At 37.9% G+C, this 14,010-nt stretch overlaps 1 protein-coding gene across 22 annotated transcripts in view; it reads left to right on the plus strand.

Moving 5' to 3' along the window:
* PLEKHA5 (pleckstrin homology domain containing A5) overlaps window positions 1-14,010 on the plus strand; it is a 170,204-nt gene that overhangs the window by 93,991 nt on the left and 62,203 nt on the right. For 21 of the 22 annotated variants that reach the window (XM_037388774.1, XM_037388771.1, XM_037388770.1 and 18 more), the window contains 3 exons: window positions 2,804-2,887; window positions 3,866-3,986; window positions 10,284-10,388. In XM_037388774.1, the coding sequence (XP_037244671.1) occupies window positions 2,804-2,887; window positions 3,866-3,986; window positions 10,284-10,388 (310 nt within the window). Of the gene's footprint in view, window positions 1-1,554; window positions 1,561-2,803; window positions 2,888-3,865; window positions 3,987-10,283; window positions 10,389-14,010 lie in introns of those variants that run through there. The other variant, XM_037388779.1, reaches the window with a different exon arrangement.

Below are 14,010 nucleotides of genomic sequence, written 5' to 3' on the forward strand. Positions count from 1 at the left end.
TTGTTAGAAGAAAGTGACTATAAAGGTCTCTCAAATACTAGAAAGTACTGTGTATCCCACAGGAGAGTGTTTCATGTCTAAGATATTTTTTTGCCTTCTTTATGTGATGTCAGCTATACCTCTGTACTTTTTGACATCAGTGTGAGTGGTGAAGAAAACTTTTTATGTTATCCAATACCATTTTGATATTTTTGCAATACTGACTTGATATATGACTCCAACCTGAAAGAAAATATTCTTTAACAGGTTTGTGCCAGTGCTTTCTCTCTTCTCTTCTTTTCCTTCCCTTCCTGCTTTCCCTGCTGGTTTTGTATGAACCTCACCTTTCCAGTCTTTGAGTGTAGCCGCTTCCAGTGTCAGTGTGAGAGCCAGCTGCACTCCTACAAAACGGGATGTCTCCACTGTAGTGGTCCTGGGTATTGACGGTCCTTGAGCAGAAGTAGTGATCCACTTATTTCTACAGTTCTAGGTGTCAGCTGACAACTAGCTGACAAGGTTTAATGTGAACAAGATGGCAACATCTTGGCAAAGCCAGCTCATCTCCATTTTTTTTTTTTTTCAGTTTGGTGTTACGAGTTTCTGAAATGTAAAAGGGGGAGAAAAAGAAAGATTTTGGAATTGAAGAAAAAGAACAATCACAAAAAAATCCTGGATGCTTCCTCAGGAATGTTTTGAATTTTAATTCTCTTCAACCTGGGCCATTTTCACTTGAAAAATGTGTTAGGACCATGGCAGTTAGGAGTGGCACAGAGGTACTCAGGTCCTCTCTTTTCTGTCCCCTCATTGTAATAGCTGCATTTCTGCAGTAGAAGCTTCTTTAGAAGCTAAACTTAGAATTCTGTTGAATTTAGTGTGAAGAATAAAGAACCAGCATTCACTAGCTCATTAGTTAAACCCATAAGGCACCTATCCATTTAGGTATTACTAGTTTTTAAAATCCCAGTAAAGAAAGTGCAAAGAATTGGGCTGTCTTTCTAATCTTGCACTTGAGATTTATGCAGATTTATCCAACTATCCATTGACCATTAAAGTAGTGTGAATATTTTATTAGGCTTTCGTTTGGAGGTAATTAAATAGTAATGCTTCATAATAGCAAAATGTTATGATCTAAGGGAATTTTTTAACAACATGGGGAATGTTTAGTCTTGTTAAGTCTAGGTTGTTTTAAGAATCAGGAAGGGTAGAGAGTGTAACATTTGTTTTGAAAGATAGTTTTGAATGCTAAGATGATTAAATGAATAGGCAATAAGAGAAGTAGGTGCTAAGGATGAAGTGCCATCCTAAGCTTTTGTTTTTCTGCTGTCCTGCAACTAATACACTTTTTTGTCCCAGGTTTGTTCTCTGTCTAAGAATATTTTTCAGGGCTGAAGCTGTGAAAAGAAAGGGAGAGTATTCTGTAAGATACCTTACATGAAAAAGAAAAAGGTTATCATCACATATTCTTCGCAAAAGTAAATACTATCAAATGGAACTACCATCTTTGTGATCTACAGTGTGAATTTCAGATACTGGGGGGTTTGCATTATATATATTTTTTTTTATTTATAAATATTATTTAAAGTGTGAAATACAGAAGAGATGAGGTTTTTTTGAAGCATGTGGCTTCTATCCAAATAATGCATCTATGTTATATACTTACTGCCTGTTCTTAATCTGATGCCAGCTCGTATGCTTTTTATTCACTGAATCAGGTTTAAATCTCATCAGTGCACCTTTCCTGCTCTTTCCTACATTTTGGAGCTAGAGACTTCAGAGCAGGTTATTGCAGTTCAGCCACCCTTGCCTCTCCTAGGTGCACGGTCTTGCTGCTGTGCCAGCTGGCGGCTCCGAGCTCTCAGGTGTGCTGGTGGCATAACTGGGGCTGGAGCCCTGCTGCTTGCATGGAGGCTGGGCGTGGAAAAGCCCTGGTCTGCAGCAGGCACAAGTTAGAACTGTCAGCTGTTCGACGTACCTGGTAGGCAGTGAAGGATATTCCTCCCTTTCTCTTCCTTCCCCTCTAAGGGCTGGAGGGCACAAGTCAAAACATTTCCTTCTTGAGTGGTAGCAGCTAATAGTTGTTGGGTTTTGGCAATTTCTTCCAAATTGTGGGAGCTGCTGTGATCTAGCAACACCTGCCGTTCAGGGGAATGAGATACTGCAAAGTGAACATTTTGTGCTGCTGATGGTGAAGCCCTCAGCCACAGGCCCCCTGCCACTTGAAGGTACTCCCAAGATTGCTGCAGGGCAGTAGCACTCCGAATTAAAAAGTCACCAGGAAAAGTAGAACTCTGAGTGCAGTCACTCTTGTACCAATCACTGAGTATTTATTTGTATTACTGAAAAATTTTAAACTGGGAACTTCATGTTCTAAGCTGGAAGACAATCACTTTTGTGATAGTGATATTTGATCCCTACAGAGCAGTTGTTTGTCTTATGTTTAACCTGTCCCTGTCTATCTGAAGTCCTGTGTATGTATATATAAAGACTTAGCTGAAGTGAATTATCAGTGATCATATATGATCTAGTAGTACTCTTACAGCTCTAGTTTTTAAATTCAAAACCATTAGCAACCCAGTGCCAATGTTTCCTATCTCTTTCCAGGCTATTAATGAAGATCCTTTAATACTTGTTATCATTCTTTTTATTAGTTTATACATATGTATATGCATTTGTGTATGTGTGTACACATACATTATTAGATGCTGTAATGAAATATTCATAGTTGTTTTCACTGAGCTGATATATGAATCCAGTACAATGGTATGCTTGAGTTGGAAAACCAAAAAATTATTGCCTAATAATTTTCCTTATCTCTCTACCACAGTCATAATGAACGAAAAGTAACCTGCAAACATCCAGTAACAGGACAGCCATCGCAGGACAACTGTATTTTTGTTGTGAATGAACAGTAAGTGGCATCTGTTTCAGTCTATAAAATACATGTTTTAAAACGTGTTAATATTGGAGTAAGATTCAGTCATTGCTAATTGCAATGTTTATTTTTTCCAGGTCAGACAAGCATGTATAAAGTTTTAATTATTTGTTTAAATTCTTTGAAAGTAACATGAAATATTGAATATGAATTTTTAAGATTAAAAACCATAGCCCAACTTAGTTATATGATAGAAATGCACCATGTTTATGCACTGTGTGCATTTCCATTTGCCACTTTATCCTGTAGTGGTAGCCAATGACCTGTATATTATGTAATAAACCAGTAAGCTCCCAAAAAGGAATAAATTTTGTAATCACTTAGGGACAATCACATGCCATTATTCTATTGTATCTTGCTTGATAGTTTCTCCTCAATTGGTTATTTTCTTGGCCAGTTGAGACACTTTCTGAATCGCTAGATAAGAACTTGGTTTTGCTAGGTTTGCATTAGTTTTGTAAAGTACACAATATGAGACACTATGCATGAAAATCATACCTGACCTCGGGATTTTATATGGGTATCGGGTGTCCTACTCGCCACCATTGCTGCAACGTGTTATATGGTGGCTTGAGTGAAAACCTGTGTGAACTGTGAGCTGCAATATGTGAAATCTCACAAATGTGCATGTTCTCATTGAAGTGGGACAAAGCCATATGGGGCCTTTGAAGAGCATTTCCTTCAATTTCCATCTCGTGCTCATACCTGTCTTTTTTCTCCTCCCACCAACACCTCATCCTAACAGAGAAATCCTATTTTAAAACATCATCTTAAAATTCATCTCTAATGGGTTTAAGTTTAAAACATAATGCAGGTAACTTTACAGTTCAATGTGAATTGCTTTCAAATTGGGAAAGTAGGACACGGGCTGTACTGGGCTACGTTTAGGCGTGCTTTCTAATAGCAGTCTGCACACACAGCATGTTCTAGTGCTATTACATATTCTATTTTCAGGACTGCTGCAGCAATGACATCTGAAGAAAAGAAGGAGCGACCAGTAAGCATGATATGTGAAGCAACTAACTATAATCTGACATCAGATTATGCTGCTCATCCCATGAGCCCTGTGGGCAGAGTAAGTCTTCATGTCCAAATTAAATTAAAAGTTAAATAACTCAGTTATTCCACAAGGTACTAGTCAGTGCTATATATTAGCGTTCTTATGAAAAAAAGAAACCAAGCATATATCTTTTTCAGGGCACTTGGCTCCTTTCACATTTAATTTGGAAACTGAGATGTCTGAAATTATTACTGAAGCTGTAATTTTTTTCAGGTATCTCAGATCTTATGACTTGCACGTACTTAGATTGTTTACAGAATCTGACCTTTCTAATCTGTGTGAACAGCAAAACCTTGAGTGACTGATCAGACATCTGCGTAAGCATCGTTACAGAAATCGCTCAATCACAATTGACTGGATTTGTCCAGTTAAAATAGAGAGAATTATAATAGTGTGTAAGAAGTAGTTACAAGAGAGATGGAAGGTGACCCTGTGGTAAAATTAAAGGGCAGTGACATGATTTGCTCTCATGAGGCAGAAGCAGAAGTTCTGGTTTCCTAGGAAAATACCTGGAGATCCCTAGGTTGCTTTGTGTCCCGCTTTCTCCATTGACTCAGCTTCTCAGAAGGCTGGGGTAAATGTCCAGATGTTTATTGAGGTGGTAGGTTCAATTATATCAGCTTTTAAGTTTATTGGATAAAGCTGATGAGGCTATTGTGTGCGTTTCTGGGTTCTTTTTCTTTTCCATTTTCTGGACAACTTTTCTGAATGGAAGTATATTTTCTACAAAATTAAGAACTTCCTTATGTTTACTAGGACACCAAGGTAACAACTTAGATCAGTGATTACAGACAAGAGCCCTGTAATCTCTTCTACTCAGCACTTAACGTTTAAACAAGGAAAAAAAATCCCCATACTTTTACAAGTAATTAAAAACTTTAACCCTGAGAAGTGCTTTTCAGCTGATTAATCTAGCCTGCAAGAGAAAAATAAACTTTGGAATGTGTTCTAACTGAGCAAATCCCTTAATTTCGGCAATGTGGATTGAAATAGTTTATTTTCCATGTAGTAGGAAACATTGTAAACATTCTTCAAGTGCGTTTTGGAAACATTTTTTATTGTTTTATATCTGTCATTTGATAGGTAGAATCCTTGACCTACGTTGGAAAACTGTTATTTCATGAGAAAAGTGTCTTAAATCTATTAGTGTTTCTGGGGAAAGAAGAAGTCACAGATGAATTAAAGAGTAACAAAATCCATCTCAATTTTCATATGATCATGTTCAAGGCCATGCAGGAAAGGCAGTTTAAAGCAAAACAAAGCAAACTAGAAAAAACCCAAACAACAACAATAACAAACACAAACCCAACCAAGCCCTAAAACAACCAAGCAAACAAAAAACCCAAAACAACTTACTGTTAAGAGTTGTAATACTGATGTAGATTGCAGTAGTTAGAAAATTAATTATGACAGAACTAGCTAGGAAGCATTCTCAGGTTAAATGTAGGAAAGGAATTACAATTTAGGGGCACATGTTTTACAAACATATTTTTCATACTCTTTTGAAAGAGAAGTTTAAAATGCCCCTTAACATGTTCGTTTCATAGTGTTCTACAAGAAAATTGAGATTGCCATGGCCCAGTTACTGTTATTACTGTCATTGATTAATGATTCTAGTTTCCTGTAGAAATTACTATATATTGAAAAAATAGAAATCTGTTCTACTTTGCATTCCTCCTGTCTGTTCTTGTTTTCAAAAGCATTTAAAATACTAATATGATTACTGTGACTGTATGTACAGTTACTGCACAACAGTTTTCAAATATGAATTTGTCTGAATGACTGCAATATAATTTTAAAAGTTTTGTTTTCAGGAGGTGAATTCTTGCAAAGTAGAACCACAGCTAATATTAGTCAGCATTTTCTGGTGGTTGTTTAAAGCTAATGAGTTGAATTGCTTTTAAGATAACTACATAGAAATTGCCTGCTGGTTGTACCCAGATACAACAGCTGATTGTCTTCTGTGTTTTTATGCATGTCTCTCAACAGTAGAACCTGAATATCTTAGCTGTTTTATCAGTTTTTGAATATAATATGTAGAGGCTCTGTATATTGCAGCACAGTAAGAGAGGAGTAAAATATTGGTGAGGAAAGTAAATTACAGAGCAGAAGAATGCTTCATGTGGTTGCTACACCTGTTTTTAGGTATTTCTGTATTCAGAGATGACTCATGAACACACCTGAAATTGGAAGGTATGAGGAATGGAAGGGAAGTTTGTGGTATGACTGACGTTTCAGACAGGTGTACAGAAATAAGTTCCACCTTTCATTAATGTTAATTGATCCCGAATACAAACAGAACATGGAGAAGTTTCTATTTCGTGGCAGAAGGACTCACTGGAGTCTAGTGCTGTTGCTGTCTAAAGGCTAATATGAAGTGAGGCAAAAATCAGTCTCTCCCCTGTAAAAGTCTTAATGGTAATCCTCCTTTCCCACTGTATACATAATGCTGGCCAAATAACACACTCCAGCTCTGTTAAGCACTGATTCTTCCCTATTAGCTTGAAGTGCATTTCTAAACTTATAGCCACTAGCTTAGACCTCTGACTGTGAAAAAGATCTGTGTAGGCTTGAGATTGCCACAGTTACATATTTCCACCCCTCTTGAAAATTAAGAAGATGCTTTTGTAGTTGCTTTTTTTTTTTTCTTCCTGTTTCTCCCCACTGTTAAAGTCACTGCCTAGGCAAATAAGATTGTATGTCCTGAAACGCGTTCAGGGAATAAGCTTTTTAATGGGTAAAGTCAGTCATATTACCAATCGCCCTCCACAGTTCACCTTCCCTGCTCTTCGTTGCTGTCCTGATGATCAGCAGAATAAGGCTAACAATTTTATCTCACAGTAAGTGGAATGGAGTGACAGCCCAGGACAGCTGCTGCAGAGCTCCTTGTGTCTCCATTACAGCTAGAATGTATCACGTTATTTATAAGTATTCATCAGTTTGTTTATAGATGCTCATACAGTGCTTAAGCCAGCCCAGCTTTAAATGGCTGGTTCAGGTATAGACATACATGCCTTCTCAGGATTCAGGTTAGCCAGAAATTTTGGAGTAATAATCGTAAGATACATTAGCAAATAGCATAATAAACAGGAGTGGTGTGAAGGGCAGTGTTTGTGCTCAATGCTAAACATCGGTACTGTGTTTTCATGGTTTATATTCAGACCAGTCCAGTAGTGCTTCTTGTGCATCTTACATTTTAGTCTTACCTAAAATAAAGCCAGTTTGCTCTACTGTGCAAACCAAAGCACAGTGAAAGGGAACAACTGGGAGATTTGTTTCAAGAGCAACCTCCTGGTGCAAGTTAAAGTGCTGAGACAGAAACCCACTCAGCTCACTTGAAGGCACTGAAAATTGCCTACACAATCCAGAAGGCAGCATCGTGTTGGTTTGTGGTTTGGAAGATAATATAAGCCTTGAAGTCTGGAAACATATTTTTAAACAGAAGTTGAAAGTAACGGAGATTTAGATTTCCATTCTTTCAGCTCACATGCAGAAAATTTCCTTGTCAGCAAGGTTCTCAACCCACGTTTTTCAAACATAGACACAATATGTTTAGTGTTAATTAATTACTTTTGTTCTAGTTCTGCAACTGGGGAAGAAGCCTCCCATAAGTTCTGTGTCTACCAGCTAAGGATAGAGAAGAGCAGCTTTCAAAGTGATGAACTGTGCAGCCCCAGCTACTGACTGGTCTGTTACCCAGAGTTCAAAGCTCTGCTGGTGTTTGTCGTCTTCAGGTTTTGGAAAGTATGAATGTCACTGGCTGGACTTCCTGGCTTCTTCTGTACAGGGTCCCTCCTGTGGGTTCTGGTTTTGGAGGCATCGCAGTGGCTGGGACCATTCTTTAGAACCAGTCAGATGTGAATATAAGTTTGCTAGCTCTGTTACCTTCTACACCTTCCAGCAAGTACTTAGTAGGTGGACCTTTGTTCAGTATCCTCCTTTTCTCTTTGCCTTCTCCAGAAGCTGGAGCTGTGCAATATGTCCTATATTTTTAGTGGTGTGGGGTAAAAGGTAGTTGAACTCTTCAATTCTTATTTTTTTTCCTTTCTTCCTGCTTCTCCAGTTTGTAAGATATTAGATGTTTGTGTGAGAGAATACGTGATGGCCAGGGATCCCAGGCATAACAAGAGGAGGAGGTGGTCTAAAAAGTTTGAGAACTGATAATTATGTTTATATATACACCTACAAAATTCCAATATCCTAAAATACTCATTGTCTCGAGACTCAGAATTTGTTGTGAACAGTTACTTTCTGAATGCTGTGTGTGGTAAAATAATCACGAGTCATCTAAAGTATTTATTAACTAAAATTAGAAAGCACTTGTGATGCTGTGTTTAATTAAAGGAAGTTTGTATTCACAGTTGGTAAGATGTAACCCATTAAAACTTTGCTGTGAGCTCAGTGAAATTAGAGTCACTATGTTTTATCATCAAACCTACCTAACAGATATCTATCTAAATTACCTGAATTTGTTAGTAGACTTGACATTAGTAGTACTCGTGGTTTACTGTGTTTTCAGAAGCATCCTTAATGCATTAGCCATTTTACAAGCATAGCAAGTCTGGAATGCTCTTGAGAGGTTTTGAACCTTTAATACCTAATAGAGCAGGTATGAGCATTCTAAATTATTTCTGATCAAAATCTTGGCATAGCTCTTGTGTGATATGCCAATATAGTAGCCATATAGATCAACTGAAGTACATCTAGTTAACTTTGTAACGTGCTCTGGATTCTTATAGGTCCTCTGTATGTCATTCCTTGGCTTCTTACAAAGCTTTGTCCATTTTGCACTGGTAGAATTTTTTCAGATGAAAATGTGAAAGGTTTTTACTTTTATTTTTAATTAGGCTTTCAATTGCTTGTTCTATCTTGTTTTCCAAACAGAGCTGAGTCAAATTTCTGTATCTCCAAGGGAAATTAAAAGCACTCTGTTTTTATATTCCCACCTGATTCTTTCAAAAAATAAAACGACCTTGTTTCATTGCCTTAAGTCTGTCTACAACAGAAACACACATAGTTTTTGTAATTTGTTCTTTTTTGGCTAAGTTATGTTGTATTCTTCGGTTAATGGCATCATTAACAGAAGCTGCATATCATTTTAAATTGCAGGTTTCGGTTTATGATTTTTAACCTACTGTGGAATGCTCTCTGCAGCATGTATAAAACCCAGCTCAGTTCTGCGGTGCGTGTTGAGAGAGTTTCCATAGAGAAACACCATACCCTAATTTGCAACAAAACCCAAGTGTATGTTAGGAACTTTGCATAATCTTATGATTACTCTCAGTAGTGGAGATGGGGAAGCTGAAGCACAGGGTTGTATTGTCTCAATTCAAATGGTGGATTTGGAGGAAAGCCATGAGCACAGCTTAAAAAACTTGACTTCTTTTGCAGAGTGCGATACTTTGCTGTATCATATCCCATGGTCTCTGAGGCACTAATTCTTACAAAATTTAAAACGCAAGTAAATGCTTAGCGCATGTAGTTGCAGAACAGACTTTCCAAATGCAGGCTGAAATGAATGAAGTGTGAATTGGCCAAGCACTTGCATGTTTCTTTATGCCTTTTCCAATTTCTTTTGGTTACTCAAGTAGAAGGATAAAATCTCAAATGGGTTATTTATCCTACTTCTCTTAGTCATCTGTGATCATTGCACAGCTGTAAGGTTGTAAAAGGTATAAGCAACAGCAGATATAAGCACTGGAGTTTCAGGGCAGAAGTGTCAAAGTAGTTCTTACCACAAGCAGGTAAAATAACGAACATTCAAACCAGCGAAAGCATCGCAGAGCAAAGGGTTCTTGAGAGGGAAGAAAGAACTTTAAAATATTTAGCATATGTTAGGAAAGGTGGAGTTATAACCTGTTGAAGTCTAAACAACTTTCATGTATTAGGCCAGTGTTGGAATCAGGAAAGAGTAAAATTTTCTTGCCCAGGTGTTGTAACTTTTCATAATTAGTAATAGTTTGATTCATTTTACTTCTCTTTCTACAGCTTGGTAAGCTTTTTACCTACTGTATAAGAAGGCCAGATATGTAATAAGTTGGTTTTTCTTGTTATAAAAAAATAACCCAACAACTTTAAGTACTTGTCTTGGGATTTGTCTTTAAATTTTCTGCAGAGGAAAAAAGAAATGCTGAAGCCAGCAAGAACCATCATCATCATAATAATTTATCTAAAAAAAGGAATACAGTTTGCATTCTGCAGTTCCCCAGAGTAACACATGTAAGAAAAAGGTCTTAAAGAAAAGAAAATGCCTTATGATTTTTCAACAGATATTAATGTCATGTTTTCTTTAACATGTTCAATTCAATTTAGACATCACGATCTTCAAAGAAGGTTCATAATTTTGGAAAGAGATCAAACTCAATAAAGAGAAATCCTAATGCACCAGTTGTCAGACGTGGCTGGCTCTACAAACAGGTACTCTTCCCCTCTTCACCCCCTTCTGGGTTTTGGGGTTTTTTGGTAAGGTGTGTAATGTACAAAAGACAGTCATCTGCATAAAATGCAACGATAGCAATACCAGAGTGAAGCTGTGAGCTGTGAGGAACTGACACATGGTATTTTAATTAATTAGCTGCTTATTGGATAACATCTGATATAAATGGGTAAGGGCATTAGGCAAGTACAGAACATTGGTATTGGTATATCATATGTATGTATTTCTTTCTAAAATCCACAAAGGGCTTAAAAAATCTAGACTGATTTTAGTAGTAAATAGCTGAATTAGTTTCAGGCATGTGGAGATGATGGGACAAGGATGTATGGCCCAGGATATTGTGGTTTTTAAATTCTGAAGTTTCTTTTGTTAGGCTGAATGTCTTAATTGTTATTTTTTTAAAGTAAATACTTCCAGTAACAAATTGGAATTCAAGCCATTTTTTCACATATGAAAAGAGAGAGAGAGTTTTCTTAACTGAAAGCTAATTATCTTAAAACCAGAGATCATTTTAGGTTTTTCTATTGAATATAAACTAATCTGAAGTATGTGCTCTTTAGTATTTAGTGTATTCAGTCTTCTGGAGACTTGCTTTGTATTTTGCAACACCAGACCACCTGTACTTTCTTGCTATGCAGGAAATCAGAGTAGTTTGATCAAAAAATTGAACAACAAAACTGACTAGGCCATATTAGGAATATATTTTGTAAGTACAACAACAACCCTGTAAGAACTTGTCATTTAAACTCAGCTGAGGCAACTGTGTGTGTGTGTGTATATATATATATATAAAGTTTTCAATCTGCATTGTCATTTACTGCCCCTACTCTGATAGGCTGGTATAACCCTCATGGATTTTTGAATGCTGTTGAGTTAGTTTTAAAAAATACTTATCAGATAAAAAGATCTAGAAATATCTGTTTAGTAGATTTTTCCCTATTTAGATATTCTTGTGGCCTCTACTCTCGTTCAGTATTGAGACTGGAAAGTTGTCACAAAGGCAAGAGGTTTTTTGCTGTTTTGGGGCTATTAAACTTTTTAGCTTGAAAAAAAAGTCACTCTTCCTAAAGTACTGTTCTCTGGATTTTTTCATTAAGTGAGTCAATCAATTAACTTGATTGAAATATGAAGTCTGAATTACAGCACAGGTGGTTGTGCACATGAGTATCTGTGTTGTTATCTTTGCTGCTTGCTTCTGAATAAGTTAGATTCGTGATGATCTGGCTTTTCATTCTGAGGTCCTTTGTAGTGAGTTTTAAATCTCGCACAACCTCCCCTGTTCAAGCAGCCTTACCTAGGGCTGGTTGTCCAGAGCTGGTTTTGAGTATCCTCACAGATGGGAGACTGCACCACAACCTCTTTGGGCAACCTGTGCCAGTGTTCGCCCACAGTAAAAAATTTTACCTCTGCTCAGGTGGAATTTCATGTTTCTTAATTTGTGCCCATTGTCTCTTGTCCTGTCACTGGGCACTGCTAGCTGGAGTTTGGCTCCATCTTCTCTACACTCTCCCTTCAGGTATTTATACGTATTGATAAGATGCCCCCTTTCTCCAGACTGAACAGTCCCAGCCTTCTCAGCCTCTCTTCATATGAAAGATGCTTTGATCCCTTAATCAGCTTTGTGGCCCTTTGCTGGATTCACTCCGGTATGTTCATATTTCTTCTGTAGCAGTGAGCCCCGCAGTGAACGCAGCACTCCAGCTAGACTTCAGTAGTGCTGAGAGGAAAGGATGTCCTCCCTCCATCTGTTGACAGCACTGCTAATGCAGTCTAGGATGCTATTGATCGTCTTTGAAGGTGCATTGCTGGCTCCTGATCAGCTTGTCCACCAGGACCCCCTGGGTTCTTCCCCACAGAGCTCCTTTTTAGCTGATCAGCCCCCATGTGTACTGGTGTGAGGGGTTATTCCTCTCCAGATGGAGGACTTGGGCATTTCCCTTTGCTGAACTTCATGAGATTCTGCTCTGCCCTATTTTCCCAGCCTGTCAAGGTCCCTCTGAATGACGGCACACCCATCTGGTGTGTCAGCCACCCCACACAGTTCCTATTACGTGCAAACTTGCTGAGGGTGCACTCTGTCTCAGCATGCAGGTCATTAATGAAGATACTAAATAGTCTTGGCCACAGTATCAGCCCCTGGGGCAGATCACAAGCAACTGGCCACCGCTGGTGTCACTGATCACCATTCTCTGGGCCTGGTAGTTCAACCAGTTTTCAATACACCTCACTGTCAAAATGCATACCACAGAACAGAGCTTATGTGTAACATTATTTAAATGCTATAATGTTTGATTAGTTTTTGGAAGAAGAGGGTTTGCTGTATGTTCCACGTTGTAGCAGTAAATTGAAAGCCAATTTTAGTTAAGAGCTCTACCAGCCGATACTATCTTCAGAAATTTACAGTGAAAGCCTGTACAGGTTTCTCTTTGATATTAAGATAACTTTCTTAAAATATTTATGTAATCACAGGTAACATCAAGTTTTGTTTGACTCGGGGTGTGCTGCCTTATTGCGTGCAATGCTATTCTGCCATTTTTCTACTAGTTTTTAAGTCCAGAGTCAACTTCTTTTGGAAAGGTTTAATGTCAGTATACTATAACCATATTATGACGTAGTCACAATCATAAGGAAATAATAATTAGTAAATTCACTGATACAGAAAGGATATGCTTTATAGTAGGAAAGAATTTAAAATATGAGAACCACAGTCATTTTGTATGCCCCTCTTCTATGTCTGAAGAAGGCCAAAAGATCATTTCTAGCACGTCTCATTGCTGGCAGATACTTACTTGTGGCCGTGCAGAAACCTGTTGGTGTTTTTGAGTGATGGGATAAATGTGATGTTGATATAACAGCCTCTTCAGAAAGTCTGTCCAAGGGTTTGTGATAATCCTTTATACTAAAGAAGTTTGGGGATTTTCATTTTAAACGGTTGATTTTATTGCCAGTGTATGTTGGACCAGGGGGCCAGCATCCTCATCTGCTGCTGGGTCAGTGACTTTGTCAGGGAGGTGAGGGGGGCAGCCTCCCCTCCTGGTATCTGCCTTTCCAGCTGTGTAATAGGAGCTGACTGCTACAGGCAGTGCTTCCAGACTTCACTGCTGTTTGTTAAACTACTTCGAGGTCCTCAGAAGGAAGGTGCTATAAAGTGTTTAGTTATTGTATTTATGGAAATGTTTGTGGCAAAGGATTTTTTTGCTCTTTCTGAATAGTATTTCCTAGCTAATGCTTGCTTTAACCTTTCTTCTCCCTCCTACAGCTTATTTCCTCACCCCAAAAAGAGCAGGGCTTAAAATACAAAGCTAAAAATTATGCTGACTTTTCTCAAAAAAAAAACCAACCCAAACAAACAAACAAAACAAAAAAAAACCCAAACACAAAAAAAACCACCCCAAAACCAAGCCCATACCACCCCACAGTTTTTCATTATAGAATCCCTCTTCTCGATTGTCACAAAACCTATTTACCTCAAGACTATTGATAATTCACACCTGCTTTTCTTCTTGGAACAGATTAACGTATTTATTAAATCTAATTCTACTAGGATGTGTGCAATGTAATGCTCTGGCTTATTTCCACTGCAGTAATGGTGGCAGTCTTTCA

This window comes from Falco rusticolus, chromosome 5 (assembly GCF_015220075.1).
Source record: "Falco rusticolus isolate bFalRus1 chromosome 5, bFalRus1.pri, whole genome shotgun sequence".
Lineage (NCBI taxonomy): Eukaryota > Metazoa > Chordata > Aves > Falconiformes > Falconidae > Falco > Falco rusticolus.